This window comes from Myiozetetes cayanensis, unplaced genomic scaffold (genome assembly GCF_022539395.1).
Source record: "Myiozetetes cayanensis isolate MyiCay16 unplaced genomic scaffold, myiCay2020 scf5-8, whole genome shotgun sequence".
Taxonomy (NCBI): domain Eukaryota; kingdom Metazoa; phylum Chordata; class Aves; order Passeriformes; family Tyrannidae; genus Myiozetetes; species Myiozetetes cayanensis.
Genome location: NW_026087742.1, coordinates 115,672,307 through 115,699,818, shown reverse-complemented (window position 1 = coordinate 115,699,818; position 27,512 = coordinate 115,672,307). Strand labels below are relative to the sequence as shown.

The window sequence follows — 27,512 nt, the reverse complement described above, 5'->3', positions numbered from 1 at the left end:
AATCCCATTTGCCATCGGCCTTAGGTGGCAAAATATCTGTGTGGATCAATGTGCCTGTGAGGCAGTGGAGTGTTGGACTGGGGGTGGTGGATTTGGGGGTGATGCAGTGGGGTGATGGATTTGGAGCCTGTGTATGTCTTGCCTTTCTGGCAGTGATCAAACACCTTTGATCAATAATGTGATGCTGGTTTAAGGTGATATTTATTCACTGCACAGGCAGTGATTTCAGCCCTCCAAGCCTTTGTTTCTCCTGACTCCCCTCCCTGCCTGGAGCAGGCCTGATGCTGTGTGACCTCCCCTGCCCTGCTCTCCAGCAACATCCCCTTTCCCAAACTCCTCCAGCTTCCTGGTAAAGGAATTCCAAGCAAATATTTCTGGATTGATTTTTTTTTTCCCTTTATTAGACCTTATTTTAAATCCAAAGGAGATTATGCCAACATGGAAGTACCATCAGGACATGAGAGCCCAGACTAAAATCAGCTTTCTCTGTACTAAGGGGGAGCTCTAAAGCACATCCTCAGCTCCCTCTGCTGTGGGAGGGAAGGCTGGTTCCTTTAGTGAGTACATTAAAATGGTTCCAGAACTGCACTAAATGTGGAAAGAAAACCACAGGGGTTGAGCTGCCCCAAAACCCAGACTGTTTTCCAGTGGTCACAGTCACCTCCTGGAACAGCCTCAGCAGTCCCATGTGTGGCTTTCTCTGGATTTGATTTGAATTTGATTTGAACTGGGTGTCCATCAGTGTTACTCCAGGTGAAAGCACTGCTCCAAGAATAAAGGCATTTCGGAATTCCTGAGGAATGTCTCACAAACCAAGGAGAGGTTTTTGTGTCAGGTCTTTCTGCTCATTTTAGAAACCCAGAAACCCGAGTGGTTTGGTGCTGGGCAAATCTCTGAGGGGAATTCCTGGGCCTTCCCGTGGGAATGCAGAGGGAAAAGGGGCAGCAGACACTGAATCCCATTGGCATCTGACTGACAGCAGTGCTTGGAATTCCGGGATGTATCAAAGAGCTGGGCCAGACAAGATCTCCCACCATCAAACCCAGAACTAGGTGTAAGGAACCCAAGAGCTGGTGTTTTGGGGGGTCGGTTTTTCTTGGTTTGCCCGAGGTTTTTAGGAGTGAAAGTTTCTGCCTTTCCCTTCCATTGTACTTTTCCCCCAAACACTGCCCAGCAGAGCCCAGGAGAGCCCCTGGCCCAGGCTGTGGCTCTGCCAGGGCAGCCCTGCTGTCCCCACGTCAGTGCCAGAGGGCTCAGCTCTCCCTGGAACCACTGGGGGGGTTTGGTTTGTTAGGAAAGCAACGGAGACCTGAAATGTTGGCCAAGGAAGTGATTAAAATGAGGAAGCACCAGAGCCATTGCTGCACCTCCTGGAACAGCCTCAGCAGTCCCATGTGTGGCTTTCTCTGGATTTGATTTGAATCTTTACCCTGGTGAGTGAAGGGAACGCTGTCCGTGCTGTGGGTCGCTCAGGGCCCCCAGGACATCCCTGGACGTGCTGCTGCTCCTACTTCCAGGAGATCTTGCCCGCCTCCCCCACGCTGACAGCCCCGCTGGCCACGAGCTGCAGGGCGGCGGGGAAGGCCCTGTGCTCTGCCTCCTTCACCCGCTCCGCCAGCGTCTGCTCCGTGTCCCCCACCTTCACCGGCACCGCCTCCTGGAAGATGATGGCTCCGGCATCCACCTCCTCCTGCGGGAACAGCCACGCAGGGCACGGGCTGTCACGGGGGTGACACGCACTGGGGTGATGGCAGGGGGAGGAGAAGGTGCTGGAGCCCATTTGGGCCTGGGAAGGGTCCAAGGGAAAGGAGGAGGGAGCGGAACCCCAGGAACAACAGCTGTGCTCCAGAACCCCCAAAGGCCTGTCAAGCAGGGACACGAGGGGCTGGAGTGGGCAGGATGGTGGCATTTCAATCCACAAGGGGAAGGAGCCAGGCCCTGGCACAGAGCTGGGAAGGATCCAGCAGATCCTGGGGGAAGATCCCTGCGGGTCAGGGATTGTTCCTCAGGGCGCTGCCACGCACAGAAACCCCAGGCCATGGCCCGGAGAAAGGGATGCAGTTTTCCCTTCCAGCTGGAAAAATAACTCAGGCCTCTTTTACCCAGAGAAAGGAAAAGTCCTGAGGAGAGATTCCAGCAGCAGTGGAAGAGGGAGCAGGAGGGGGGAACCGAGTTCCCCTGAACCCTGAGCTGAACAGGGTGGAACAAAAGCTCCCCTGCCTGAGAAAAACGTGTCTGAAGCTGAGACATCTCTGGGCTTGGTTTGATGAAGTTCTGACCCACAGAAAGTGTCAAGTTTTCCAGCTTCTCACAACGTTTCCAGTGGGGTTTTTTGGGGGGTTTATTTTGGGAGGTTTTCTTTTGTGGTGTTTTGGTTTTTGTTTGTGGGGTTTGTTTGTTTGGGGTTTTTGTTTTGTTTGTTATAGTTTCTCTTTTTTTTTTTTTGAAAGCAACAACCAAGGCAGGTTGTAGGAGAAAATCCAAGCAGTTGGGGCTGTGTTCTGTAAAGACTCTGGCTTAGCCAAGGCCTTACATGAATTAGTCCCCCCACTCCACAGGGTGGAGGGGAGCAGTGGGAAGCTCAGGGAAGAGTTCCCTTGGGGAGAGCTTAAACTCCCAGCCAGCCTCTTCCCTTCCAGTCCCTTCTGCAGGGCCAGCAAACCAAAGCACTGCCCTGCTCTCTGAATCGCTGTCAGACAGAGCTACAACACCCTGGGGGAACAGAGGGGTGAGGGGCGTCACACTCGGGGGCTGAGGGGGCTCCAGGCAGGCCCTGAGGGGCCCTGGTGGGTGGGTGGGCTCAGGGAGGGGTACTCTGAGGGTCCCTGGCAGGGGTGGGCTCAGGGGGGGGTACTCTGAGGGTCCCTGGGGGGTGGGCTCAGGGGGGGTACTCACAGCCACGAAGTGCACGGTGCAGCCGGTGACGCGCACCCCCGCCTGCAGCACCAGCCGGTGCGCGTTGGCCCCCTTGAAGGACGGCAGCAGGGACGGGTGGATGTTCAGGATCTTCCCTGCAAGAGCACGGGGGGTTTTACTGGCCCTGAGCACTGACCAGGGTGTGCAAAGCCCCATAAACCACAGAGGGGTCAAATCAGGCCAGGTTCTGATATCCCAAACTGCAGTGCTGCCCAGTTGGGTGGGTTTACGCAGACCCAAGGCAGCTCCTCTGTCAGGAAGGGATTCCCAGGGGCTGGAAGATCACCTCTCCCCAGCCAACACCTGCCCTGCACCTCGTGTTTGCAGAGCTCTAAAGTCTTCACAGCCTTCTTTTAAATACTTTCTGATAAATCGAGGACTACAAGACCTTACAAGATGGAAGGGTCTCATTTCATGGGATCACAGAAGGGTTTGGGTTGGGAGGGACCCCGAAGATCATCTTGTTTCCTGCACACCCAGACCTAATCCGGTCCCCTCTCTGTATTTATCTGATGATAAAATGGCGTTGTTGAAGTGCCCCAGCCCCCAGCTGTGCTCACCTTCCCACTTCTTGACGAAGGGGCCCGACAGGATCCTCATGAAGCCGGCCAGGCAGACGAGCTCCACGGAGAACTCGCGCAGCGCGGCGTCGATGGCGCTGTCGAAGTCGCAGCGGGTGGGGAAGGCCGTGTGCTCGATCACCTGCCGACCAACACAGCACCTGGATGGGCAGCTCCACAGCAGGAGCAGATCCTGAACGCTCCCAGCTGCCACAAACATTCCCTCCTGGCTCCCAGGGGACCCCTGGAGTGAACAGAGCTCGGCCAGGGCAGCGGCCCCAGCGCTGGGGGCTCCTCAGAGCTCAGGGGGGAGCTGTAAATACTGAACCTTGGCAACAACTGAACCACAAACCTCCAGGAAAGGGCTAATCCCACACTCCTAAAGCAGCCCCAGTGCAGATCCAGGGAGTCACAGAGTCCTGGGAGGGGCTGTGCAGCTGGGTTTGGGTTGGGAGGGACCTCAAAGCCCATCCAGTGCCACCCCTGCCATGGGCAGGGACACCTTCCACCAGCCCAGGGTGCTCCAAGCCCCGTCCAACCTGGCCTTGGACACTGCCAGGGATCCAGGGGCAGCCACAGCTTCTCTGGGAATTTTATCCCAGCCCCTCCCCACCCTCCCAGCCAGCAATTCCTTCCCAATCTCCCATCTATCCCTGCCCTCTGGCAGTGGGAAGCCATTCCCTGTGTTCTGTCCCTCCATCCCTTGTCCCCAGTCCCTCTCCAGCTCTCCTGGAGCCCCTTTAGGCCCTGGCAAGGGGCTCTCAGGTCTCCCTGGATCCTTCTCTTCTCCAGGTGAACCCCTCAGCTGTCCCAGCCTGAGTTCTGTGTTTTCCATGCAGGATGAATCCCTAATTTAGGCAGGAGAAAGGCAGTACTAACTCACTGAAAGCATCCACTCCCTTAAATAAAGGGACCTGTGAATCCCCAGCAGGGTTACCAGCACTGCTCAGGGGCCCATCAGCTCCCCCACACTCCAATCTTTTTCCTCATAAAAGCCTGAGGGTGGCACTGGATGAGCTTTAAGTTCCCTCCCAACCCAGAGCAGTCTGTGACTGTGGCTCTGTTTGCTCTTGCCCTGCACACCATGGACATGTTTCACTCGGGACTTTTGTGTCCTCCCAAACAAGAGCCAGATCCCCAAGCTCAGAGCAGAATTAAAGTTATTAGCAAATTATTACAGTTACAGCAACGCTTTGGGCCCCAATTTCCCAGTGAAAAAGGACTGTAAAATGCTTCTACATCAGAACAGGAGCATTTCAGGTCTGGAATACGAGAGACAAGGCAGCCCTGGATCCATGGACACCCAGGGAATGAACCCTGGGGAGCCTGAAGCAGTGTCAGGGAGTCAGTGGAAGGTCCCACTGCTGTCACCTCTCTGCTTCATTCAGTGGAACCACCACGTCATTTTAAAGCTCAATTCAGATAAAACAGGTTGTTCCTTCAGTGTCAGTGCACTCAAGTTAAATAAATGGCAAAGCTGAAGCTGTGGCTGGGAATGTTTTGTGCTGGTTTAACACAAAACTGCTCCCCAAAGCCCCAGGATTGCTGGCAGAGCAGGAGAAAAGCAGGCATTGTGAGTTTGCCCGAGGGCACAAGTTCCTGACAGACCAGGAGAGAAAAGCCAAGAAAGACTCCCTGTCCACCCCCCTCCTATCCCATCAGACCCACAGCACCCTCCTGCTGGAGTCAGAGCTGCTGGGGGCTGATTTTCCAAGAGGGAATCCTCACCCTTGTAGGAATGCCAGCTCTCTCAGCCTTCCTCAGCCCCTCCACACCAGCCTTGTTGGAAACCACCAGAACAATCTGCGCGAAACTCGTGGGTTTCTTGGTGCTCTCGATCAGGGCCTCCAGGTTTGTGCCTGGGGGGGAAAGAATTCAGGGATAGCAAGTCTCTCCTGGACAACAAACACACTGACAGCTGGGAGAGGCTTTAACTAAGCAGCAACGTGGGGGAGACCAAAGCAAACAGCTCTGATGTAACATTAATCCTGCTTTAATTGATCTCCCTGATCTTCACTGCCACAGCTGAAGGCTCCAGGGCCTTTCCTGGCAACTGCCCTTGGAAAGTGGAATTTACAGCACTGGAATGATGGTGTGAGTAATGGGAATACTGGAAACACACATGGCAGGAAGAGATTCTGCTCTGTCTGTGAAATGAGGGTGCTGTTCTACGGGGTGTTTGGGGCTGGACACGGGCAGGGATTTGGGTTAAACTGAGCACAGCTGCAATTCCTGGTTTGCAGCAGAGGGTAAAAATCCTCCTCTTTGTGACTCAAACTAATCCAAGGGCAAAATCTCTCCTGCCTGTTGGAAGCCTCTCAGATCTGTCCAGGCAGAACTCCGAGGGCTTTGAAGCTGAGCTGAATTCCTTCTCAACAGTCTGGATTACAGCGTGGTAAGAGTGTCATCCTCACCTGTTCCCGAGATCAGCACAGCCACCTTCACCTTGCCAGGCTGCACCCTGCCCTGGATGTGGCTGTGCACACACAGGGACCTGTTGGCCTGCAGGGCTCGCTGCAGGTTGTGGACTGTGACGCTGTCAGAGCCTGAGCGAGGACGAGAGAACACCCAAAACCAACAAAACGTGTAAATAAGGACAAGAGAACACCCCAAACCAACAAAACAACGTGTAAATACAGGAACAAGCAGAGAGGGGAGGAAAGCACCCCTGAGAGGGGTGAATGAAAGGAAATGTCACTTAACACATCCCGAGACAAAAGTCAGGGAGGTGCCAGATCTGCAGCTGATCCCCTGGAACACTCCCCGCAGGGGGAATTCAGCTCTGCTTTTTTGATTTTTCCAAGGAAAAAAAAAAAAGTTGAATAACCTTTTTGCAGGGGGACAACCTTCCCAATGAGCCAGGCTGTCTCGTGCCTCTGGACATCCTGCAGGACCTGCTGAGCCATCTCCTTCTGCACCACCAGCACGGCGCCGACGCCGCAGTTGAACGTGCGGGCCATCTCCTCCTCCGACAGGTTCCCTTCCTTGTGGAGCCAGCAGAAGATCTCAGGGATCTTCCACGTCAGAGCATCTGCAGGGAATTGGAAACACAGGCCAAGAGCGGAAATCACCACCAATGGACAAACAGTACAATTGTTGGGGTATCAGGAGGTAAAATCTGTCCCAAGAGCCTCCCATTGCCCCCAGTTCCAGCCGGGTGAGGATGATTCCCAGCAGCACAAAAATGCTGCTGGACAAGGCACTGGGGAGGAACTCCAAGGACAGGAGCTTTGTTTCTTGTCATGTTCTCTTTAAAATGGTTCTATTCCATTTCTACAGGGTATGAAATCATGAAATGGTTTGGGTGGGAGGGACCTTAAAGCCCACCCAGTGCCACCCCTGCCATGGGCAGGGACACCTTCCACCAGCCCAGGGTGCTCCAAGCCCTGTCCAACATGGCCTGGGACACTTCCAGGGATCCAGGGGCAGCCACAGCTTCTCTGGACAACCTGTGCCAGGGCCTGCCCACCCTCCCAGCCAGGAATTCCTTCCCAATATCCCATCTATCCCTGCCCTCTGGCAGTGGGAAGCCATTCCCTGTGTCCTGTCCCTCCATCCCTTGTCCCCAGTCCCTCTCCAGCTCTCCTGGAGCCCCTTTAGGCCCTGGGAGGGGCTCTCAGGTCTCCCTGGATCCTCCTCTTCTCCAGGTGAGCCCCCCCAGCTCTCCCAGAGCAGAGGTGTGAATACACACACACACATATATATACATATATATACACACAAGATCTATATTAGTGTCACTGGGGACAAGTGGCAGAATGATTTACATGCAGTTCTGGAGTTCAAAACTCAGTCTCAGCTTCCTTATTTTACTCTCCAATCCCCAGAACTCTCACGACCTGTAGTGAGTCATTTCCCTCTCCATATCCCAGCTTCTCCCCCAGGGAAAATCTCTTCCCAGCACACCTGAGCAGGTGCTGGTGAGGGTGAATGATGCTGAGCAGCAGGAGATGTCCCTGAGCTCAGAACCCCCTGTGAATGCCATCTGAACACCCCATGAGTTATCAATTAACCAGCAGTAACTTCGTAGGTGATTGCAAATGGCAAGAGCTCACTTGGGATTGCTTTTAGGGTTGTTTTCTTTCTGGAAGGGTCCTGAGAAGTCCAATCACAAGCAGCACCAGGGAAGGGAATGCAGTGGGGAGCAGCCCTCCCACTGCAGTGTTTTGCCTGGCCCTGGCTCAGGCACAAGGACAAACTCAGCCATTTCTGGACAGGCACGTCCAGATCCTCCAGCACCCACAGACCCCCCAGCAGCAGCAGGGCCCTCCCTGAGCTGCCTTTTCCTCTCACCTAGAACGACACCGCAGCAGTCTGGGAGCACCCTGGGGATGTTCTCCAGCAGCCCCCCGCCGGTGATGTGGGCGTAGGCCTTGACGTGGCCCGAGCGCAGCACGGGCAGCAGGGTCTTGCTGTACAGCTTGGTTGGGGTCAGCAGGAGCTCTCCTGGAAGAGCAGGGGAGAAGCCCAGTGACAGCACAGGAAGAAAAGGCCCATCAGCATAAAGTGGGGGAAATGAATGCCCACTGTGCCACAGGGAGAAACCCAGCGTGCTGCCTCTCTCAGCACACGAGTGGCTGTTTATCCCCCTCCCTTATCTCCTGTCCGTGGGACTCACAGGAGACAAAAAAAAAAGATGAAACCACTTTAAAGATGGAACATCTTATTTTTTTGGTGCCTTTGAAAAGCTACAAAAGCAAAGGCACAGCCAAAACAGTTGTGTGAGGTGTCGGTCAGCTCAGGTTCCGCCGGTACCTAAAGTCTGGTCCCCGGAGACGCCCACGGGAGAGGAGAAGTCCAAGGAGGACTTTTCCACGATCTTCCTGACGAGGCTGTAGCCGTTGCTGTGGACCCCAGAGGATGCCACCCCGATGACCACGTCCCCCTCAGAGATCCTGTCCAGCTGGGGCAGCATCTGCCCCCTCTCCACGGCCCCCACGGCGAAGCCGGCCAGGTCGTACTCGCCGGGCGGGTACATCCCCGGCATCTCGGCCGTCTCTCCTCCTGCAGCCAAAAACACACAAGGGGGGTTGAAGAGCCACAGAAATGCGATTTTCCCAAGTTTGAAGCTCAGGAGGCATTCACAGAGTAGCTTTTTGAATTATAGAACCACAGAATCCCAGACTGGTCTGGGTCGGGAGGGACCTTAAAGCTCATCCTGTCCCACCTTCCACTAGACCAGGGTGCCCCAGGCCCTGCCCAACACTCAACCCCACATTTAATGAACTTTGTGCACATCCAGGCAGCAGAGAAACTCTCAACAAGCTCAGGTTTGTGGAGCTGAATGTTCAGCTGCTGCAGAAAGGCCTTTGGAGTGGGAATTCTGCAGCTGGAATCAGGCCTTGCAGGGCTCCATCCCAGCAGCTCCCACAGCGGCACCAGGAACGCTCTGGGTGTGTTTGATAAACACACAGAACACCTCAAAACAAACAACAGCCTGAGCAAGAGTTCATCCAGCAAAAAACTAAACCAGGGCATAAAGGACCTCCTGTTCAAAGCTGGTGAACGGCCCCAAAGCCACACATTCCCACTGAGAGAGGGCTCTGTTCCCAACTTTCTTAAGGAATTGGAAAAAAAGGACTGAATTACTTCATTACCAACTACAAGGTGTTACCTAAAGACATTTGAACTGTCATTTTTTTGTCTCAAAGGTCTTTTTTGAAACATCAGGGTCATTCTACCTGTCTGATTTTATAAAAAAAGAAGGAAAAGCAAAAAGCTTTGTGAGAAAACAGAACTTTCTGGGTTCCACTGCTTTAAAATTTAACCCTGCCTTGAAGTCCTTTCATAAGAATTATACAAAAGAATGTGGGTTTCACTGACCTAGAAATACTCTCCTTGAGCTGAGCAGTGACAAGGGTGCATTTTTAATGATTCAAGAGGGGAAATATTGCCTTGTGTCCGTGGTTAACCAGGTCACTGAACAGCACAGCATGCACACAGCTCAGCACTAAAATACTGCATGGACTTGTGTTCTAGGGCTGAAAAAAAACATCTAAATTTGAGTCTTAACACCTTGGAATATGTTCATCTTGGGGAAATCATCGTGGTTGGAAGCTGATCAGAGGGATGGAGCAGCTCTGCTGGGAGGCAAGGCTGGGAGAGGGAAATGTTTGTGCTTTGTGCAAGACCTTCCAGTGCCCCAAGGGGCTCCAGGAGAGCTGGAGAGGGACTTTGGATGAGAGCCTGTAGGGACAGGACACAGGGAATGGCTTCCCACTGCCACAGGGCAGGGACAGATGGGATATTGGGAAGGAATTCTTCCCTGGGAGGGTGGGCAGGCCCTGGCACAGGTTGCCCAGAGAAGCTGTGGCTGCCCCTGGATCCCTGGAAGTGTCCCAGGCCAGGTTGGATGGGGCTTGGAGCACCCTGGGCTGGTGGAAGGTGTCCCTGCCCATGGCAGGGGTGGCACTGGATGGTTTTTAAGGTTCCTCCCAACCCAAACCTTCTGGGATTCTTTCTTTTGACTGCTCTAAGATTCTTCAATAGAGCAGAAAAACCACCACACTAAAACCAGCTGTAAAGCTCCTGCATCAGCTCTTGCACCCCCTCCAGAGGGGCTGTCCCTACCCAGCAGAGCAACCCTCCAGAGGGGCTGTCCCTACCCAGCAGAGCACCCCTCCAGAGGGGCTGTCCCTACCCAGCAGAGCACCCTTCCAGAGGGGCTGTCCCTACCCAGCAGAGCACCCCTCCAGAGGGGCTGTCCCTACCCAGCAGAGCACCCCTCCAGAGGGGCTGTCCCTACCCAGCAGAGCACAGCCAGCCTTCTTGCAGGCATCAGCAATGCCCGCGATGACCCCTCGAGCCACGTCCACGTCCAGTTTGCCGCAGGCGAAGTAGTCGAGGAAGAAGAGGGGCTCTGCTCCCTGGGCCAGGATGTCGTTGACACACATGGCCACCAGGTCCTGCCCGATGGTGTCGTGTTTGTGACACTCCTGTGCGATCTGCAAGACACACAAAGAGAGAGAGAGAACCTCTGGGGCGGCCTGGGGACCTGGAACACGGGTGGGAGGCTGGGCCGGGCCAAGAGCACCAACGGCCCCACGTCCCTCCCGCCCTCCAGGGGCTGCTTGAGGGGCAGCCCCATCTGTCCCCATCCCTCATCACCCCCTCTCCAGGGCTTATCCCTGTCCCCCTGGCTCGTCCAACACACACTCAGGAGGGGACTGAGCTGCAAGGGGTTTCCTTGCCGTGGCCCAAACACACCAGGACTGTGGGGTAAATGGTTTTCCCTGTAAGTGATTTCTGGAGGGTGGAGATTCTGCCCTCACGAAACAGAGCTCCTGATGGCATAATTAATATTTAAAACCCACCTATCTCAGGCATCATATCAACTTCTGGCTATTTACAGGCCACAAGTGAGATGTGTGTTCAGTTCTTTTGCCTGAAAAAGGGCAATTTCAGCCTTCATCCCCTTTTTTTGAAAGACAAATAGGTATTTTTACCAGACAACTGATAATTTCTGTTCAAACACTTTCCCTTCTGTGCTATTTTTCCGTCCTTTACATGGCTTTTCCCCTTACCTTGAGTTTTGTGCCAACCCCATCAGTTCCAGACACCAAGATGGGATCTCTGTAACCGGCTGCTTTCAGGTCAAAGAGCCCAGCAAAGCCCCCGAGTTCTGCATTGCAGCCTGGCAGGAAAGAGGAGCAAACAGCCCAGCTGTACTTCCAGGGGCCTCTCCAGCACCTCCAACACAAATTCTCTCCAAGAGTTGGCAACACAACTTTGCTCTGTCACCAGGAAACTTTTCTGTGCCATTTACAGCCTCTTCCCAGGGGCACAGGAGCTCCTCATCTGCTTGGGTTGGCTTTGTCTCTAATTCATCATTACCTTAAGCCTAAAAATCCCAGACCTGGTGATGGCACAGTCACTAATTACTGTGACTGACATGATTCACCCTTGCTCTGAGTGTTTTCCGAAAAACAGAGGAGGAATTGTGGCAACAGACTGTTACTGGTTGTACTGGTGTGTGGATCTCTGTTTTTCTACCTGTGTACATCTGACTTTATCAGGAGGTTCTCAGCTACTCTGAAGTAAAAGGGCTTTTTAGTATATATTTTTTATAATTTATACCTATCCAAAGAATTACAAGGACTTGCTAGAGCAAAAAAAAAAAGGGACAAATTGATGCTGTTTTAACCAAGCAAGAGATGTGTCTTCCACACCTGTCTGAGGAATTGTAACCTTTCTACACATTCATCCCCCAAATTACATGGTTCACTTTGCAAGAAATAACAACCCATGTAATCAAACCCAGCAGGAAATGGTGGGATTTTTGCTGGCATTTGGCCAGTGCTCTCTAACACCCCTGGCATCCAGGAGACGTAGTTTAGAGTCATTTGGGGATGAAAATCCATCTGCCTGGAGGAAATCCCAGGCATTTGCTTCCCACCCATATTTGCTGGGTCATCTGGAAACACCCAGGACACACAAACAGGAGGGTGAGATCAAGACCAAATGACCACCCCCATTCCATGGCACAGGAGCAGGAGGTCCATGTCTTACCTGACCTGGACGTGGCTGCAGCCAAGGGCTTGATTTTCTGAACCAAAGTGTTCCCTGCTGCAATGTCCACCCCACTGTTCTTGTAGGTCAGGCCTCTGGAAATAGGGAAAAGAGGTTATGGGAGTGACTGATTGATTGGGGAATCACAACCATCTGTGCCCAAACAGGACTGGACTGGGGAATCACAACCATCTGTGTCCAAAGACAATTCCCTTCTCCCCGTCACCAAGGGGATCAGCCCTTTGGGATCCCCCCCTGCCCTCCCACACCACTGTTTCCCCCTGACAGGGACTGTTCCTGGGACTCACTGCAGGCAGGTTCAGCAGCTCAAGCAGCAAACCCCCCCAGCAAGGCAAACCAGGCAGAAATAAAGCAATAACCTCGATACTCCTGAGTTTTACAGCTCAAGGGTGGCCTCTCCTTCTCCCCTGGAATCCCACCACACAACCAGCCCTTTTCAACTAAATGGACTTCCTAAATGGACAATACAACCAAACAACTGAAACTCATTTAAAATCGACTCAACTGAACAAAAAAATACAGTTAATTCCCAAAACCCGTCACAGGAACCAGGTTGAGAATTCACTAAATATTGAAAACCAGTAAGAGACAGACACAAAAGCCTAAAATTGCATAAAGTGGAGCAAATATTTTTGTACTCTGACTATTAAATCTAATTTTAAGATGTGGGAATTCTTTTTAGTGTCTAGGACACAGTTTCTCCCGTGAAGATCATTGCTGGAATACCTGGCACTGACCAAGGCAGACTAAAATCCCAGAACAACTGGCCCAAGAGTGGTGCTACCAGGAAAACAGCGAGGTGCCTGCACTGCCAGCACAGCCCTGTCAGAAGCTGGCATGAGGAAAACAATTATCCCGAGCAGCTGTGAGGGGGACCTGAGGAACACTGGCCTGCAACAACCAGGGAGCAAAGTCAAGCCCTGTCCTGATAAACACTCACCAGATTTTCACCTCGTTTTTAAAAGTATTCTAATTTTTTAATATATTTTTTTTTTATCTCCTTTGATCCTTTAAACGAATCTCTAATTATTTAGAATTATTTATCTTCTGAAACACTAAGTAACTGTCCTGGCTATTTTCCTGAAGTGAAATGCCTTGGGACTGAATCCTCCTGGTAAGGCCCCAACTTTCCAGGCCAACCTTTCCCCTTCCTTCTCTGTGGGCAGCAGAATCCAATGGGAAAGGGCCTGGAGCAACCTGATCTGCTGGGAGGTGCCCCTGCCCATGGCAGGGGTGGCACTGGATGATCCCTAAGGTCCCTTCCAAGCCAAACCAGTCTGGGACCGTGGGATTGACACATTCCCGACTGTTCTGCCAGTGCAGGAGCAGGCCCTGGGGCAGAGTGCAGGGCACTGGAACCTGCACAGAGCTCCCAGGAGGCTCCTTGACAAGCCAGGGATCCTCCCAGCCAGGCATTCCAGGCAGGAATCTTGCTGGCTGTGGCCCCTGAACTCGGCGCTGCAGGAACTGCTCGTTAAAAGCCTCCTCTTGCCTCACACACCGACCTCGTTATTCCCTCCTACCAACACGAACCCCCACTCCACCCCCACTCCACGGGGCCACAGCCACTTCCCAAGGCATGCCGAGCACTTGGGAGAGAAAGAAGAGTAAACACCACCCCCCTTGCTCATTCAGGAAGTTTACTGACCACCGTTCTACAAACTCCTCACAGGACCCCCTGTCAGCACCGCTGGAAGTCCCTGATGTGCCCCCAGGCTACAGAATGACCCATCAGCCACAGGGGAGTTTGGAGCTAACTGGGGACAGGCAGAGCTGCTTCACACCAGGGAAAGAGGAGTCTAAAAACCTGCAAGGGGCTTTCAGAGACATGGGAGAGACAACTGCTGTAAACAAAAACCCCACGCCCACCTGACCTCCAGACTGTTCAAACTAAACACTGGGAAAATTAAAGGAATAAGGATGAAAAGGAAGGATAAACCCCATCATGTTGCTGGCCAGCTATTCCAGTAAAATGTGTATCCCAGCAAGGGGGAGGTTTCAGGATAACTTTAACCCTTTCTAAAAACTGGAAAATGAACCAACAGATCAGCTCAAACTTTGTTCATATTTAGAATCCTGGAACGTCCCGAGTGGGAAGGGACCCACGAGGATCATCCAGTCCAACCCCCGGCCCTGACCGGGACACCCCAGCAATCCCACCCTGTCTCCTGGGGCTGTGGCCGCATTTCCTGATACTAATATTGACATCAGACTTCTGGACAACGCAAATCCAGAGCAAAAGCTGTGCTTTCAGGCCCAAGAACCAGAAGTTCACCTTCCCCAAAGCGGCTCTAACAGCCAGGAGCAGCACAGATGATTCCCGTGCAGTTTAACTGATTAGTTTAACTGGTATTTGGGAATAAGAACATGGAAGAGAGTCCTGCAAAAGCCTGTTCCTCCCCGGGTGGCCTTGCTGAGGTTGAGCACAAGGGCAGTGGTTAAAGCTTGCCGAGAGAGGCACGGACCATCCCCCCCGTCGTGAATGCGGAGCAGGGTGTGCTCCCAGTTTGCACTGGGAGCGTTTGGAGCACCTACCTGGATTGCCTGAGGAACGCTATGGCCCGGGAGCCGATGTCCTTCCTGTAAATGGCGCCCTGGAAGTGGATGGAGGCCACGCCGCCGTTGGCCTGGCGCAGGGCGGCGGGCAGGTCGCTGCCCAGCGCGGTGACGGTCAGCACGCGGCCCCCGCTGGTCACCACGCGGCCGTCCCGCAGCGCCGTGCCCGCGTGGAACACCTGCAGCCCCAGCTGCCGGGCCTTGGCCAGCCCTGCCAGGGGCACGGGAGAGAGGCACAGAGAGCTGGGGGTTAGGACGTGCTCAGAGAACACATGTTCAGAAAGCACGCTCTGGGAAACGGGAACGCATTTAGAAAACCCCTCGGAGGAGACGAGTCCATCTGCGTGCTCAGGGAAGGGGAATCACCTGACACACCTCATCCAACGTCTAATTCCAGCTGGCTTTTGTGCCCCAGTGCCACACAGACCACAAACAGCAGCATCAGTGTGAGGAGCAGTGAGCAGAACCCCCTGACTGCAGCAGATATTCAGTGGCACTGTGCCGGTGTTAAATAAAGGTGGAAGTGGAAAACACAACAAACCCACAGGGGTGACAATGCAGCTGCTCCTTGCTGCCCATAACCACAGCCGGTGTGAGCCTCACCTAGGGATTCCCTCCCTCCAGAAAAGAGAGAACAGCAGAGGAATGGAGCCTCCTGGGGTTCCCCCTGCTGCAGTTACCTGTTATTTCCAAGCCCTTGGGATATGTCCCCGGATAGCCCTGGCTGGCCATGACCACGGTCACAGCCGCCCTGTCCTCCAGCCAGACTGGCAGGGAGCTGGAGAGCCTTTTGTCGACCACTGCCTGCATGACCTCGTACAGATCACTCTTCAGCAGGGGCAGAATCACCTGCAAACACACAGAGCAGCAGGTCAGACCCAGCACTGCTCTGTTCCCTTCCCTGGCCTTTCAGGAGACACTAATGCAGCTGTAAGAATAACATGAAATATTTCACACATACTGGGCATGACCTGGGCATTAAAAATATTAAAAATACCCTCCCCTGGAGGTAATTCCTCTGGGTAAAACAAAAGAATTGTTACATCTGGAGGGGAAAAGGTACAGGACACAGAACCCTATTTATTCTGGAGAATAGAAATTAGGAGAGGTTTTTCCGCTTTTGAAGTGGGAGTGGGGAAAAGAAGTGTTGGCTTCTTTTATAAATTTAAAAAAAAATCCAACTCCATCCCAGAAAAGATAGGGAAGTGCTGAATTCCACTCAAGCTGGCCCCTGTGAAGGCCAGATTTGAGTCCAGCCTGCTGAAACCTTCTCTGGAATGGACCAATTTCCGAACAGATCTTCTGTCCTGGATAAATAACCCAAATATTTTAAGTCTTGGTGCAATTAGCTAATTATTCCCCCCAAAGCTGGTTAACAACAGTGGTAAAGGGTCACAGATTTTTCCCCCTAATGCCAAACTGTATCTACCCCCAAAACAACTCACCTGACACTCTGGGTCACCAAATCTGCAGTTAAACTCCAGAACTTTAGGCCCATCTTTGGTGAGCATTAACCCAGCATAAAGCACACCTAGGACAGAAAATGATAGGAAAAACTCGCCTCAGCAACTGCCCAGCTCATTTGTTTTGAGTCTGTTGATAACAGGGTTTAGAAGGAAGTCCCCTGTGCTCTCTGAACTGGAGAAATGTAACAATAAATCAGGCAGAAACAGCTGTGGTTACAATTTTGCTGTTCCTTGCTGCTCTTCCTCGCTTGACAGTCATCCCCCATTAATGAAATGACACCTCCTGATTTCCACGGACTCTGAACCGAGCCACTGACACCAAACCCAGCTGCCAAACAAATCAAAGCTACCTCCCTTAACTTCCAGGCTGAGTTAGGCCTTCAAAGAGGAAAAAGCAAGATAAAAGGTCTTTCTCCTTATGATGAAAAATCCCAGACTTCTGTACCTACCCGAATAGGGGACCCCTTCTTTCCTCATGCCATCAACAGTCTTCTGAAGCACAGTGTCTCTGATCTGCTGCAGCAAATCTTTGGAAATCTAAGAAAACAGGAGCAGAAAACAGGGTTTGTGAAACGGGAGGGCACGATTTTGTGTTTTTAACACAGAGCACTTGGATGGTCCCCTGCTCACTCCAAGACATTTCATCCAATGGAAAGCTAATAATTCTTCTCCCTCTATTTTTGCAGATAGAAGTTCCTTGTCAAACAGACACCAAACTAAGGCACAGCAGAAATTCATCACCAGCTTTGTGTGGCACACAGTAAAAGTGGGGCTTTCAAGCACTTGGTGCTAACGATCAGCACTTCAGAACACTGACAAGCCAGGCTCCAGAAACAACACTTCCACCTTTCAAATTCAAAGGAACTCAGGAGAAATGTCCTCCTCTTCGGGGAAATTTACCAAGTAATGGACTTTACTCGGCCTTGGATGTTTCAGGCAGCTCTTTCCATCCACAGGAGCCCATTCCCTCCTGTTCATCCTGGTGGAACTAAACATTCCCCGTGCTCTCAGTACAGCTGCAGTGGAACATCTCCTCATCCATCCATTGTTCCCTTCCCTGCCATCCCATTTTTACCTGAGGAGCTGGACAATAAGCTCCCATCCCTCCGGTGTTGGGCCCCTCGTCCCCATCCATCAGCCTCTTGTGGTCCTGGGCCGGAGGCATCGGAGCGACGGTGACGCCGTCGGTGAAACACAGGCACTGGAAAAGATGGGATGGTTGGAATTGCAGCCTGGGGGTGCAGTGAAACACAGGCACTGGAAAAGATGGGATGGTTGGAATTGCAGCCTGGGGGTGCGGTGAAACACAGGCACTGGGAAACATGGGATGGTTGGAATTGCAGCCTGGGGGTGCGGTGAAACACAGGCACTGGAAAAGATGGGATGGTTGGAATTGCAGCCTGGGGGTGCAGGTGAAACACAGGCACTGGAAAAGATGGGATGGTTGGAATTGCAGCCTGGGGGTGCGGTGAAACACAGGCACTGGAAAAGATGGGATGGTTGGAATTGCAGCCTGGGGGTGCAGTGAAACACAGGCACTGGAAAAGATGGGATGGTTGGAATTGCAGCCTGGGGGTGCAGGTGAAACACAGGCACTGGAAAAGATGGGATGGTTGGAATTGCAGCCTGGGGTGCGGTGAAACACAGGCACTGGAAAAGATGGGATGGTTGGAATTGCAGCCTGGGGGTGCAGTGAAACACAGGCACTGGAAAAGATGGGATGGTTGGAATTGCAGCCTGGGGGTGCAGCTGAAGGCAGACAGTGTAGCTGATCTGCAGGGGACACTGAGGAGCAGTGACCCTGCCTCCCTCACACAGCAAACCATGAGGTCCCAAAGAGCTGCCCTGCCCTCGTTTTGTACGACCTTCCTCCAGAAAACACTTCACCAACACCTGTAAAAACGGCCCCCCCAGCACCTGCACCAAAAGCAAATACTCCAAAGTCTAAATAAAAAATGAAAAATTAAAATACAGCCCGCTGGAAATTCCTTCTCCCCTCCCCCCTGCCCCTGCCCCGGAAGGAAGGCATTCCATTGCTTCCAAGACTTCCTTCTCCTCACTGAGAAAGCTGCTTGCTTGTGAATTATTTATAAATTATTCACACAACAGCTGCTTTTATCCTCAATACCTTCATAATTACAGGCCTGCTGGCAGCTTCTGCAACAGGCTGATGTTGCCCACTGGAGCTGGGTAAGGTTGTTCAGTGAACAGCACTGAAAGCCATTTCATAATGCCCGTTATAAAAATGATAGATCAAGCAAGGATTCTGCTAATCAAAAAAAAAAAAAAAAAAAGCTAAAATATTAAGATATATTAAAAAATAAGTAATTTGTGGGAGGTGAGTTATCTTGCTGGGCAAGGAAAGCAGTGCATTTTCTTCACTGCTGTCAGTCAGCACACAAAAAAACCAACCTTAAAGTGGATTTTGTTTTATTGTGCTGTGTTAAGCAAGTCTGCTGGGTATTCCAGGTTCTAGTTTTTAAATGAAGGAGCTGAATCAGCTTAAAATGAAGGAAAAGTTCTCTCAGCCTCTGCTGAGTAAACCAACACTGTCAAATTAAGGATAGATTTCTTTCCATGTGGCAACAGCTGTTTGAGTTACTCTTATTTGATGTGATTTATTTTAACAGACCATAGGGAGTTGGGTTCTTAGCACAGCTGTCTCTAATTAATACCACTTTATTTATAACAGGTAACTGGTTTTAAACGGAACAGTAATCTTTTTAATTTATTAACTAACAAATGTCTCCACTTTGCAGGTGGAGTTGCTCCTCTAGTGTGTCCCAAGTGGTTCAGAGCAGGTGCAATCGAGGTGTTACCGTGGGATGCACTTACAGAAATCTCCTCTCCTTCAAGAAGCTCTTCAACAACAACGGTTTCCCCAGCTGTGCCAAAGCTCTTATCCTACAGGAAAACAAAATCTCTTCAGTCCTCTTTCCATTGTTTTAAGCTACCGAAAATGCAACAAAAAATAAATACTTTTAACACAGCCAAAAAAATTCAGCACAGGTTTGAGACTCTGAATCCCTTCTGCCCCTGGGGGGTGTCAGCAGTGGGAAATTCCTCGTTCCTCTTTTCTGTTTATTCTTAAATAAGTGCAGGTTTTCTTACTGGGTATTTTGAAATGGCAGGGGATATTTATGACTCCTGAGCCATTCCACAGGCTGAATAATTTTTGGGTCTATAAGACTCCCTGACACACAAATTTCTGTGCACGACACTGGACCACATGTCGACATTTATTGTCCAATAAAGACATTTACTGTCCAATAACCAATAACCAAAATGGGACTGCAGAGCCCATGTTGAAACCCCTGCTGAAATCCAGGTTTGTCAGATCTCCTCTCCTGTGGATCAGCAATGCTCCAGGAATTTCAGATTGCTCTTCTGCTGGCACCAGCTGAGGGCCTGACCTGGCAGCCTCAGCTCTGTGCTCCTCACTGCTCAGGTAAAATCACTTCATTTTGCCTCACTTCTGATTTTGATGCTCCCAATACATCTGTGGAATATCCCACCTCATTGTATACCTCACTTGGAATAATTCCACTAGAATTTTACAGCACATTTCAGTGCTGTGTGGTGAGTCCTAAAGCCAGTGGTGCTTGTAAAGATCCTCCCTCGATCCCACAGCTCCTGCTCCTGCACTGTGGGACCTGCTTGGCTGCAGCAGCCTCAAGTGGTGTCATAAAACCAGGAAATGCATGTACAAATAAGTGAAATCAGGGTGGGTTTTCATGAAGAATGGTTTTACTTGAGCCTACAGGAACTGTGCCCCCAGCAATAAACATAACAGAGCTGTAGCTGTCCCAGCCCTGGGTAGAAGGTTTGATGTCTCGCAGCCAAGCTCCTGGCACACAGAGATAAGGAGGATCTTTGAGGCTCTGAGAGGGTTCCCAGCCCGGTTTGTGTTCCCAGGTGAGTGTGTGACAGCCCTGCTCACCTGCATGATCTCAGTGACAGCTTTGCAGGCCTCTGCCTTGGTTGAGGCCACGATGACTCCTTTGCCAGCTGCCAGGCCACTGGCTTTCACCACCAGAGCGGGGAAGCTTGCACTGCAAAGGCACAGCACACAGTCAATACTAAACAATCTCAGCAAAGACACTCTGAGCATTTCAGGAGTTGAGAGATCAAAAGATCAGAATAATTCTGTGTTTTTGCAGCATCCTTATTGAGTAACACCCAAATCAAACCAGGCTCCTCCTGGCACGCTCTGCCTGAGAAGGGTTTGTGCTTCTTTGCCCCACCACTGAATTTCATGAGTGTTCATTCCTGCTTTCCATGCAGTAATTCCCTCCTGTATCATCTGGGGTCACCTGGGCTGTACCCTGATGAGCAGACCATCAGTTGCTGGGTAAGACTCCAAGTATATTCCTGGAGAAGAGCCCAAGCTCCAGAACAGATGGTTCTCAGGCTGCTCGCTGGGTCTCCACAGCAGGAGTTCGAAAAGAAATAAAACCTGTCCTACATTCTCCTGTAAACTGAACACTGAGCTGTAAATTCACCTTGGAGCAGTTGGTAAGAACCATTTTATCACCTGCTGCACTTTGACAGTGGTAGGTGATCCTTTAAAACCTTCCCAGATGCTCCATCACAAAGGCATTGATACATCAGCAATCACTTGACTGGTCTGGATATCCAGCACACTGCAAACAAAGTCTGATGCCTGAACTGGCCAGAGCTGTACCTGTTGATGAAGCTGCAGGCTGCCTTGGGGTCAGTGAAGGCTTTCCACCTGGCAGTTGGGATGCCATGACGGTCGAAGAAGGCCTTGGAAAAGCTCTTGCTGGACTCCAGCTGAGCTGCCTTTGCTGTGGGGCCAAAACACCTTATCCCAGCTGCTGTCAGGTCATCCACGACCCCTAAAAACAACACGAGCCACGTTATGAGCAGCAGATGATTTGTGGCAGGCAGGCCAAGCCCCCTGGGTGTCAGGGCTAAGGAGTCCCACGTGTCTCTGCAGTGCTCCCAGGATGTGGTGAGAGGTGACAACCCCCTTTGCTTGAGTGGATCTTTTAGCTCACCAGCCAACATCAGCCTTTTGGGAAGGTGCCAGTGACTGGACAGGTAAAAGGTTTAAACAGAAACATTACCAGCACCTTTATATGTATTTTGTTTTCACCAAGACTCAAATGATAATTATTTCAAAACATGAAAGCTCCACAGGAAAACCAAACCTGCTTTTATTGCTCACACAATATCCTTCAGAAACTCATTTTCACCTCAGCACAACCCTGAGTTTCAGGGAAAGTGTCCCAGAGGATCTGTTTCCATTCCCACTGGAGACACTCAGACAGTGCTGAGTGACGACAGAGGAGGACTAAAATTTCCCTTTCTTCCTAAAAGCGGAAGGCTGTGATTTTTAGCTTGTTTCTCTTACCAGCAGCAAGAGGGACCTCTGGACCGACCACCACCAGCCTGATGTCTTGATCTCTGCAGAACTGGGCAAGGGCAGCGTGGTCACTGACTGGAACAGCTGGGGAGACACAAAGTGGGGGAGATCCCATCAGGAGTGTTGGTCAGCACTGACTTCTCCCAGGATACAACCTTCTTTTCAGCCAGTCCCCTCCCTCTGCAGAGTCACCACGGAGCTTTACAGATGTAAGGCCAGGTTGGATGGGGCTTGGAGCAGCCTGGGCTGCTGGAAGGTGTCCCTGCCCATGGCAAGGGGTGGGGCTGGATGGGCTTTGAGGTCCCTTCCATCCCAAACCATTCCATGATCCTGTGATCTTAGGATATTCGTGCCAGCAGAGTGTGGGGAATAAAGCAAGTGGTTGGTGGTGGATTTCTAACTTACTATTTTCTTTTTTATCTTCTTTTTGTAGTGCAGCCAAAAACTGCTGCACTCAGTGAGACCAAGGGGAATCAGAACATTTTTGGGTTTACATTAAGCTGAACTTAATTAAGAAGGGCCAGTGCTGTGACTGTGGACAAGAGGAGGTGGGCTCAGGCTGCTACAGCCATTACCTTTCCATAAACAAACAATCCATGTGACCACACTTGGAATGCCCCAAACTGTGCAAACAGAAGGAGAGGCTGCCCCAAAGACAGTCATGACAAGGCTCCTGATAACAATGTTACGCAAAGGGCCTGCAATTCCACGGATTTATCTCAAACAAACAAAGCCAAGGTCTGAGAGGATGAGCCCTGAGAGCCAAGGAAGGGACAGCCTGGTGTGGATTGGCTGGTTGGGCTGGGAGGAGACAACACAACAGGGCACCACAGGCAAAGGGGGCACAGAATCCCAGTCATCAGGGCTGGCAGAGCCCTCCAGGCTCACCCAGTGCCACCCCAGCACCACCAGGATCACCCCAATCCATGTCCCCAAGGGCCACATCCAGACACCTCTGGGACACTCCCACACACAGGGACTCCACCACCTCCCTGGGACACTTCTTGCAAGGCCTGAGCACTCCTGCAGGGAGAAATTGTTTCTGATCTCTGCTCTGACCCTGCCCTGGGGCACTTTGAGGCCATTTCCTCTCATCTCTTCCCTTGGGATGTGGCAGAAGACTGGAAAACACACCAAGAGCTGATGGGCTGCCCTGAACAGTTTCTGGGAAGTGATGAGACAGGAGAGGACGAGATTTTGTGTCAGTGCCCACTGTGCTCCTGCCATCCTGGTTGGATAAATCCATAGAAACATGGAATCCCAGACTGGTTTGGCTTGGGAGGGACCTTAAACTCCATCCAATCCCATCCCTGCCATGGGCAGGGACACCTTCCACCAGCACAGGCTGCTCCAAGCCCCGTCCAGCCTGGCCTTGGACACTTCCAGGGATCCAGGGGCAGCCACAGCTTCTCTGCCCAACCTGTGCCAGGGCCTGCCCACCCTTCCAGCTGGGAATTCCTTCCCAATATCCCATCTATCCCTGCCCTCTGGCAGTGGGAAGCCATTCCCTGTGTCCTGTCCCTCCATCCCTTGTGCAAGGTGCCCCTCCAGGCAGGGAAAGGAAGAGCCTGGAATTCCCCCCAGACCACCTTGCTGCAGGTCTGATCTGCTCCTGGCACGAGCAGTGAACGTGGCCCAGGATTCCCAGCGTGTGGAAATGTCCTTCCAACACCCAGGAGGAGACAAATCCCGGTGTTTTAACTCAGGATGTTGAGTGAAAGGGGGCATTTTGGCAGCTTAAAACAACAGCTGAGCCTTCTCTGCAACCAGAGGGACCTTGGACCAAGGTTTTCAAAGCTCCAACTTACAGATTAGACCACAAGTCAAATGTAGATACCTCAAAGGGAGGTAAAATGTGACAGGAGGAGGTGTCAGGATGGTGAGGTCCCTTCACAGACACACAGATTTCTATCTCTGTGTTCACCAAGCCATTTAGATGCTTCTGGCACCAAAGCTGCCCCGATAATTCAATGTAAATCGAACATAAACCTCTATTTAGTCACTCAACCTAAATCCCTCTATTGACAGAAATGATTTCTGGCTCAGATTAACCATGACAACTTTTATTTTTGACTTGGATACTGGCTAGGTTTTAAACATTTAAGCTTAGTTATCATTTTAAGCTCACAGGGCAGGAGTTTCCCAGCACTGCTGCCCACCCCAGCGAACAGGGCTCATGTGCTCCTGGGAAGCTGTTTCCCATTTTCCCCCCCTGAGCTACAATCCAGTGACAGCACTGGAATTCCTGAGCTGAGACAAACTGTTCCTTAAAATCCACGAATTCTGGATTCCTCCTGGCTGGCTGAGTTTCCCTCCCAAAGTACAGGTGGTGCCACAGTCCAGGGTTAAAGGATTTGATTACACACGGGGGATTTCATGGGCCTGGCTCCAGCTCCACCACCTTCCACTGCTGCTGCAACGTTTTTTATGGAATAACAAGAGCAGAGAGCTTTGGAAATGACACAGCTTGCAAAGCTTTGAAATGGCACACCTTACCACATGTTCTGAAGTGCAAACTGAAGTCTTAGGTTGGTTCAAGCCCCCAGTTCAGGATTTGTTATATAAAGGACACAGGAATCTGAGTAATTCCTCCAAGGCTTTTTTTGGAATGCAGCCCCTAATTTTGGATGCTTAATTTGAAACATCTTAAGCTTGATTTCTCCAAACTAATATCTATGAAAAATTTCAATTACAGCCACTCAGAGCTTAATGTGTTCAGCCAAGAGCTCCAAACAGGCAGCCAGTACACAGAGAGAAGTACCTGAAAATAACCTGAATTTCTTAAGGTCCCTCAGACAAAGGAATTGATTTGTTTTCACGGTGACAGAGTGTTCTTGTCACAGGCTGTGGGGATCACAGGGCTTCAACACACTGCTGAGAACACAGGAGTGAATTTAGTGGCAACCACAGCAACTATCCTGGGCTGCATTCCCAGAGGAGCAGCTTTGGCTGAATCCTCCAGCCCCAAACCTAAAGAATTTGATATCACAGCTGAGCTCTCATAAAATGAACTACACAAGTTACACAAGGCTTCATCAGACACTTTTTGTCTTTGTAACTGCATCTGAAATCTACTCCACAGGCCCAAACCCTTCAAAAATAGTAACAGGAATAATAATAATAATAACAATAATAACAACAACTTCACATGACTCTGACTTCAGCTCGGGGATACAACAACTCACTGGTTGAGTTATGGAATTTAAAGCAGCACATTTTTCTTGGTTTTACCTGAGTTGGAGATTTTTCCATCGTCGGCCGTGCCCGCATTCCCTGGAGCCACAAACACGTGTTTCACCTGCGGGGACTGCGCCAACTTCCAGGCCAGGGCGTGTTCTCTGCCCCCACTGCCGATCACCAGCACCCGCTCAGCCATGGCTCTGCAGCACAGGGGACAGGGACAGTCAGTCAGCTGAACACAGAGCTCCAGGGACAGCCATGGCTCTGCAGCACAGGGGACAGGGACAGGCACAGTCAGTCAGAGCTCCAGGGACCATGAGGTGCTGCAGAACCTCATCAGAGGAGACACACCCGAAACACCAGAGACTGAACCACCCCAGAGCACAGCAGGAACCCCTGAGGAAACCCAGCCTGGGTTTCAGTGACAATGGAAACTGCTCCTGCTTTTAAAGAAGTCCAGGATAAAGGAAGAACCTTGATGATTCACAGCCTAGAGAATCCCAGATTGGCTTGGGTTGGGAGGGACCTTAAAGCCCATCCCATTCCACCCCTGCCATGGGCAGGGACACCTTCCACCAGCACAGGCTGCTCCAAGCCCCCTCCAACCTGGCCTTGGACACTTCCAGGGATCCAGGGGCAGCCACAGCTTCTCTGGGCACCCTGTGCCAGGGCCTGCCCACCCTCCCAGCCAGCAATTCCTTCCCAATATCCCATCTATCCCTGCCCTCTGGCAGTGGGAAGCCATTCCCTGTGTCCTGTCCCTCCAGGCCTTGTCCCCAGTCCCTCTCCAGCTCTCCTGGAGCCCCTTTAGGCCCTGGAAGGGACTCTCAGGTCTCCCTGGAGCCTCCTCTTCTCCAGGTGAGCCCCCCAGCTGTCCAGGCTGTCCCAGAGCAGAGGCTGCAGGAGCATTCCCAGGAGCAGGAACAGAGCCCAGATAAGAGGTTTGGGCAAGAGGAACACGCCGTGTCCCTGATGTAATCCCAGCACACGTCACCCCCGGCTCCCTCCCCTCACACAGGTCACCGACCTGCCCTCATGGCCAGGGCTCCAAGGTGAGCTCAGACACCCCCCTGGCAGGGACAGCAGAGGGGGACACACCAAATACACCTCAGGAAAGGCAAAAAACACAACCCAACCCAGCACATTTGTAAGGGAAAAGTAGAATGATCAAAAGCAGATTTTCAGATAGGACAGGGATGTCACGTCAGCTGCTACAGCTCGACCTGGATAAAGCTGCTCTGGTAAGGCAAAATGTCTGGATTAGGGAAAATACCCAGTCAGAATAAAGTCAAAATAGACATGAAGAGAAGGGTAAGATACAGAACATTACCACTGAGTCCTTCACTATCATAGAATATCATCATATCACATACCCATCACTGTTATATACCACATCATATCACATACCCATCACTGTTATATACCACATCACATCACTCTCATACCAGAGAGGAAATTCAACAGTGGGTTCATGCTGGGGGAGACCAACAGGTTTCTAATCAAGTCTTGCACAAAATATACACGTTGCAACATTGAGAAAGGTTTTAGCTCCAGAACTCCAGGATGACTTGCAATAAAAAAAAACCCACCCTGGGCTAAAAATGATCACTTATGGTGGAGATATTTGGGATGTTCTGCTTAACCTCTTGTATATTACAAATCAAGCAAAAATAAAAGAATAAGGGACACGGCAAAGGGATGAATTACAGAGAGTAACAGGAGTAATAAAGAACATTTATCAGCTGTCTCTTCCACTGAGGTTAAGCCAAATGTTGTCAGTGGTGTCCAGAGCCAGCTGCCATTAAACAGTAATATTTAAGGCAAATTTTTAGCAATAATAGGTTGAATTATACCCAACATAATTATGTGGGTAAAAAAAAAAAAATCAGAACTTTTAACTCTAAACCTTTTAAATTACAAAAAAACAAGCCCAGACTTACTGTGTCCTCCGTGCTGCACACCCAGAGCTCAAAAGGAAGGGGAGCAGCAGCAGCCCCTGGTTAAAATGTGGTGCCCTGGCCCAACATTCCCGCCCCACTGCTGACACTGCAGCAGCCAATGGCCAGGGAACTCCAGCCATTCCAGCTGGGAACAGGGGGCAGGAACCTGCCTACCAACCGTGCAGCAGTGAGAGGCAAAAGCTTGGCAGAGCAGAAGCTGCACATCCTGCTGCCTTGAAACAAGACAAATTCTGTCCCATCCCAGGTATTTTCCTGCAGTGAAAACTGTTCACCAGTTTGGGAACAGGCTCTTTTTATCTAAAACTGAGGCTCTGCATTGTGGCTGTAAATAAAAATGACCCTTGTACATGAACAGGATGAGAGAATAAGGGGTACAGTGCAAATTATCCCAGAAGGTTTGGGCTGGGAGAGACCCTTTAGTCCCTCCAGTGCCACTGCTGCCATGGGCAGGGACACCTTCCACCAGCCCAGGCTGCTCCAAGCCCCGTCCAACCCAGCCTGGGACACTTCCAGGGATCCAGGGGCAGCCACAGCTTCTCTGGGCACCCTTCCCTGCAGTGATATATTCTCATACCACTGTCAGCTGCAAGCTCATTAATGACACACAAAGCTTGATAGGGCAGCAGGAAGTAGAACCAGCCATGTTTCCTATGCCCAAACAATATTTAATCCTTTCAGAATAAAATGTGAATGAAAAGTAAGTCTCAGACATTTGTTCTGAAGCTCCATGTTATTGGTGCATCCCACTCTGGTATCCTAGCAGCTTTTCTGTAGGAATGTGGCTTGAGAAGAACTCCTGGTGGCAATCCCAGTTTAGGATTTAGCAGTGGCAGCTTCTTTTCCACACTGACACAGAAGGATGTCGTGGAGGCCCCTCTGCTGCCCACCAGGATCTGGCTTTAACAGTGACAATTCCAAGAGGCAACATTTCTTTTTATTTCTGTCACCAACCCAG

At 51.2% G+C, this 27,512-nt stretch overlaps 1 protein-coding gene across 2 annotated transcripts; it reads right to left on the bottom strand.

Moving 5' to 3' along the window:
* Positions 1-363: 363 nt before the first annotated feature.
* GART (phosphoribosylglycinamide formyltransferase, phosphoribosylglycinamide synthetase, phosphoribosylaminoimidazole synthetase) lies at positions 364-26,682 on the bottom strand. Of its 2 annotated transcripts, XR_007630956.1 has the most exons (23): positions 26,537-26,682; positions 24,648-24,796; positions 21,405-21,500; positions 20,712-20,886; positions 19,968-20,079; positions 18,863-18,931; positions 17,103-17,228; positions 16,477-16,564; positions 16,007-16,092; positions 15,242-15,410; positions 14,541-14,772; positions 11,985-12,079; positions 11,000-11,109; positions 10,222-10,420; positions 8,232-8,480; positions 7,770-7,922; positions 6,304-6,507; positions 5,891-6,022; positions 5,205-5,335; positions 3,477-3,618; positions 2,896-3,011; positions 729-1,690; positions 364-661 (listed from the first exon to the last, which is right to left on the bottom strand). XR_007630956.1 is itself a non-coding variant. In XM_050332785.1 (22 exons), exons 1-22 carry the CDS (start codon positions 26,674-26,676, stop codon positions 1,508-1,510), a joined length of 3,156 nt encoding a protein of 1,051 aa, XP_050188742.1. In that variant the 5' UTR covers positions 26,677-26,682; the 3' UTR covers positions 365-1,507. The 2 variants fall into 2 exon arrangements, 1 of the variants encoding a protein (XP_050188742.1); XM_050332785.1 differs by having other exon boundaries at positions 365-1,690.
* Between the last annotated feature and the right edge of the window lie 830 nt (positions 26,683-27,512).

Bases quoted from the DNA above. Each gene is read 5' to 3' on its own strand.
- GART (XM_050332785.1), bottom strand. From the start codon at position 26,676: ATGGCTGGAGTTCCCTGGCCATTGGCTGCTGCAGTGTCAGCAGTGGGG. The intron at 20,080-20,711 runs GTACAGCTCTGG...GTGCCTTTGCAG, and splicing joins GCCTGCAGCTTCATCAACAG to TGCAAGCTTCCCCGCTCTGG. The intron at 11,110-11,984 runs GTAAGACATGGA...CTTTCCTGCCAG, and splicing joins TGCAGCCACGTCCAGGTCAG to GCTGCAATGCAGAACTCGGG.